The sequence below is a fragment of the Seriola lalandi genome, unplaced genomic scaffold (assembly GCF_002814215.2).
Source record: "Seriola lalandi dorsalis isolate HSWRI2012SDOR001 ecotype SW California unplaced genomic scaffold, Sedor1 jcf7180002054907, whole genome shotgun sequence".
Classification (NCBI taxonomy): Eukaryota; Metazoa; Chordata; class Actinopteri; order Carangiformes; family Carangidae; genus Seriola; species Seriola lalandi.
The window spans coordinates 2,113,103-2,117,933 of NW_019525459.1; the positions used below are offsets into that span (position 1 = coordinate 2,113,103).

The 4,831-nt window shown below is 45.1% G+C and overlaps 1 protein-coding gene across 8 annotated transcripts in view; it reads left to right on the forward strand.

Moving 5' to 3' along the window:
* The window catches only part of birc6 (baculoviral IAP repeat containing 6), a 124,225-nt gene extending 120,667 nt beyond the window's left edge, over positions 1–3,558 (forward strand). For all 8 annotated transcript variants that reach the window (XM_087169700.1, XM_087169703.1, XM_087169705.1 and 5 more), the window contains exons 72-73: positions 192–326; positions 2,349–3,558. In XM_087169700.1, coding sequence (XP_087025826.1) covers positions 192–326; positions 2,349–2,528 — 315 coding nt within the window. In that variant the 3' untranslated portion in view covers positions 2,529–3,558. The remainder of the gene's footprint in view (positions 1–191; positions 327–2,348) is intronic.
* Positions 3,559–4,831: the final 1,273 nt, after the last annotated feature.

Sequence of the window (4,831 nt, forward strand, 5' to 3'; positions counted from 1 at the left end):
CCTCTGCTGTCATGTGACTGACCTCTGCTGTCATGTGACTGACCTCTGCTCTCCTGTGACTGACCTCTGCTGTCATGTGACTGACCTCTGCTGTCATGTGACTGACCTCTGCTCTCCTGTGACTGACCTCTGCTCTCCTGTGACTGACCTCTGCTGTCATGTGACTGACCTCTGCTCTCCTGTGTTTGCAGGTAATCCACAAACACTTCTACCTGAAGCGAACAGAGATCATGTCTCAGTGTGAGGAGTGGATTGTCGACATCCAGCAGTACAGCAGCGACAAGAGGGTCGGCCGCACCATGTCCCACCATGCTGCTGCACTGAAGGTAAGGTAGTGACACACACAACAGTCACATGTAAAGTCAGCCTAATGTCAGTAATCAGACTCCCTGCGAAAGCTTCAGGACACACCTGTGCATTCCTCCAGTGAGTCACAGCTGATCACCTGTGCTGCCACAGTTCCACCCACTATACTCCACAGAGCTGGAAAAGACACACAACACAACAACACAGTGTCTGTGACAGAGCCTCCCTCTGACTCCGCTACTGTAACAGAAGAGGAGAATCCTCTTTGTTCAGTTTAAACTTGCTTTTCATTCACAAATGCACAAACTGAATTTTTTGAAGAGGATGTGAATATATAGAGCAACAAGTCTGCATCAGGCTGGAGGACTGAGTCGTGTTTTGTGTTGCGTCCTGAACAGTAAATATCATGACTTTATGAGGGTTTATTTAGAGAGGTCGTATGTCCTTCATCTGGTTTGATGTTGCCAGATGAGACTGCCTGCTACAAAAAGGGATCCAGCATTGAGCAGGTTCCCTCAATGCATGTAAACACACAATTTGTGTCTGAGCTCGTGTCCTGCTAATGAACTGAATTGGCTGCAGGGGATAGTGGGTCCTCAACAGACCACCTTAATTCATGTCCCCAGCCAACTTCCCCCTGAGACACAGAAGCTCATAACATACAGGAACACACACAGTCAAACACAGGAACACACACACTGAGTGTCTCTGGCTCCTCTCTTCTCCCTCTGGCTGTGAATAAGTACAATTAGTCCCCACTGTAAATAATTCAGCTCCACTCAGGCCAGATGTTTAACACAGCTGCACATCACTGAAGACAAAACTCCTGTTCCTGTTGTTTAGCTTCAGTGTTTGAAAGTAAAGGAACGTTTCTGTGTGTCAGCAGAGCCGGTTTTCATTTTATAAACATTATTATGATATAATGGGGCGCCTCGCTGACTCACCTGGTAGAGCACCACAAAGGCTTAGTCCTACCTGTAGTGTCCCAAATTCCAGTCCGACCTGTAGCCCTTTGCTGTATGTCATCCTCTCTCTATCTCGCTGACTTCCCTATCTCTCTCTCTCACTGTGACTATCAGAATAAAGGCAAGAATTCCACAAAAAACATGATTATATGATCAAGGTCAGAGACATTTTGCAGGAGATGGCCTCAGTGTTGTTGTCTGAGGTTATGGGCTTCTCCCTGCCCAGATCTTGTGAATGAGCTCTAACCATATAAACTGGTGTATAAGAGAATAAGAGATGTTTAGCTGTATACACTCTTCCACTGTCCACCATCCGCCATCTTCTGTATGTTCTGATGCAGCCAGTCATCAGTGACTGTCTCTCAGCAGACTGTGATGTAGAAGGAGGTGGTAGGTGGGGTTTAAAGTTTATGATCTCATCTCTTCAGGACGGGTCTGGTGATTTTAGATATCCCAAGAAGTTTTATGTTTCCCTCCAATAAGTGTTGTGTGCAGGTTCATAGCCTGGTGCACTGTCTCCCTCTGAGCCACAGAGCTCCAGTGACGTCCACTAAAGCCCCCTCAGACCACCGTGGGGCAGACCTGTGTTGGGGTCTACCTGACCCTCACAATCTTGTCTATTCCCATACTAGCAGCTCTGTGATCCTGTACTTAGAGTGTTGTTACACAGGTGTAATGTATACCATGTTCATCATGTTAGTGTAGCATGTTAACCCAGCCCTAGACACACACTCAGTCCCCCACACACACACACACACACCTCCGTGCTGCTCCAACACAGTGAGCAGCTGTTTTAGGAAATGAAACCAGGTATCTGAAATGTTTTTGAAGACTGTAGGAAGAAGTGGAGCTGGAGCTGAGAGCCATGGTCAGAAAGCACTGAGAAACTTCATGAGAAAATCTGGAATATCATCAGACTTGTCTTGTAGCAGCTGAGTTGGACTGGTTCATAATCTGTGCGTGTGTGTGTCTCTGTCTCTGTCTCTGTCTGTGTGTGTGTGTGTGTGTGTGTGTGTGTGTGTGTGTGTGTGTGTGTGTGTGTGTGTGTGTGTGTGTGTGTGTGTGGGGTCCCTGCAGAGACACACGGCTCAGCTGAGGGAGGAGTTTCTGAAGCTGCCCTGCCCCGACGGTCTGGAGCCCGATGGAGACGAGTTCTCAGAGAAGAGCGCCGCCCTCATCCTCAAAGAGCTGCCCAGTCAGGACGCAGAGAAGCCTGGCAGCAGTCAGGACGGCCACTGCAGCGAGGGCCAGCTATGAGTCCCCACCCCCACCCCCTCCCAGCATCTCCAACCCTCCCCTCTCCTCCTTATGATTATTGCTCTTGAAAAGACTCAATGGCTTCAGAGCACAAGCCACCACTTTGTCAATATTTGTATGTAAAGATCTAATGGCAGAAGCGCAGAGTGAGGGGAGGAGACACGATGAGACGAACTCTGAACTATGCTACACTCTTACTGAATCAGTCAACAGAAACTTTTATTTACCTGTACAAGAGTGTAAACATTTTGTGCTTTTTCCAATTGTGAAATAACCACTGATTGGTATGTTATTAAACTTGTTTATGTATACATAATGGAAGAGGAAGATTACAGAGTATATAAGGGAAACTACCTTTAGAGAAGAATGTTTACTGAATGTTAATTTCCTTTTTTTTTGACTGTTAGAGTGAGAACAGTTGTAACCAAGGATAGACTGGTCATACTATTTAAAAAAAAAAAAAAAAAAAAAGAAAAAAAAAAAGAGTGAGAAAAGAAATCACACGTAATAGAATCTGAGATAAAAGCCCCTCTGGTCATCACCTGCTTCATTTGATTTCTCCAGGATCATATCCACTGAATAAAGGCTGACATGGACGTTCCTCATGTTCTGTTCTCCCTTCTACAGGCTCCACATTAAAACGCACCATGCTCTGGATAAACACTTCTCCATGACCGTGACTGTAGATCGTGAGACTGAGCGTCAGAGCCACATCAGAAATGTACTTTGAAAGCTTGTGCATGTGTGTGTGTGTTTTCTGTGCGTGTGCAACAATCCCCAGTGAGATACAAAGCTGTGATGTGCCTTTGATCTACACCATACCACCAAATACTCCAGAGTACCTTTACTGATTTCTTTGCTTTTTCTACAAATTAATAATTCTTCTCCGTTTGACATAAAAACTGCTTTAATCTTTTTTTATTATGTTGAACTCCAGTGAACAAAAAAAAATGCACTTTCTATTTTGCTCACTCCTTAGAACAGTCACATACTCCTTTTACTAGGACATTAAATGGAGCTTGAAAGTACAGATTGATTGTGCGAATGCTTCTTTCTGCGTTTAACAGGACGTCAGCTCCTCATTGGGCGGCGTAAGGAACAGGAAGCCATGAAGAGACACTGAGCACCTGAGGTTTCACATCAGTCAGATGTGGAGGGAGTTAAACACACATCCATATCCATCCTACATTTCCAGTGTGTTGTAGTTATTTTCTAAAGTTAATGACGACCTCAGAAGACAGGACCAGGCTTCTAAAATCCAAGTTCGTTTTAAAAACTTCAAATCAGACATGTTTTTCTATGATATCAAATATTCATGGTTATATTAACATTAATATTAAATATATTAAATATTCACGGTTTAATAAACATCACAGTAATAAAATATTATTTATTAAGATCTTAAACACTCAGCAAAACTAAGGAAAATGCTCATGTCAGTATCCTAACAATGCTAATACCAGAATGCTGATTTTCAGCAGATGTTAACAACATTAGCATGTTAGCATGGTTACATTTGCTTATTAGCAGAAAACACAAAGTACAGTGAAGAGAACACTAAATCATCACAGTATAACAACAAGTCAGTTAAACTTCAGGGATATCAATGTGTCCATTTAGGAAGAACAAGTGATTGTGAATCAGTTTCAGCTGCTTTGGTGCAAATGAAAGTGACAACAGGTGCAATGGAGGCAAAAGCAAGACAAGCCCCAAAAAGGGAATGGTTTTACATGTGGTGTCCACAGACAGTTGCTCTCTCCTGATCCTTCATGACTGATTCTCTAGGTTTGTGTTTTGCTGGTGTCCTTGTCACTTCTGGTAGCATGAGGCGGTACCTGCAGCCCAATCAGGTTGCACAGGTATTCCAGCTCCTCCAGGATGGCACATCCATACCTGCGGTGTCAAGAAGGTTTGCTGTGTCTCCCAGCACAGTCTCAAGAGCATGGAGGAGATACCAGGAGACCGGCCGTTACACGAGGAGATCTGGACAGGGCTGTAGAAGGGCATCAACCCAGCAGCAGGACCGGTACCTGCTCCTCTGTGTGAGGAGGAACATGAGGAGCACTGTCAGAGCCCTACAACATGACCTCCAGCAGGATACTGGTGTTCATGTTTCTGACCAAACTGTCAGAAACAGACTCCATGAGGGCGGCATGAGGGCCCCACATCCTCTAGTGGGACCTGTGCTCACAGCCCAGCACCCTGCAGCTCGACTGTCATTCACCAGAGAACACCAGAACTGGCAGGTTCACCACTGGCGCCCTGTTCTCTTCACAGATGAGAGCAGGTTCACACTGAGCACA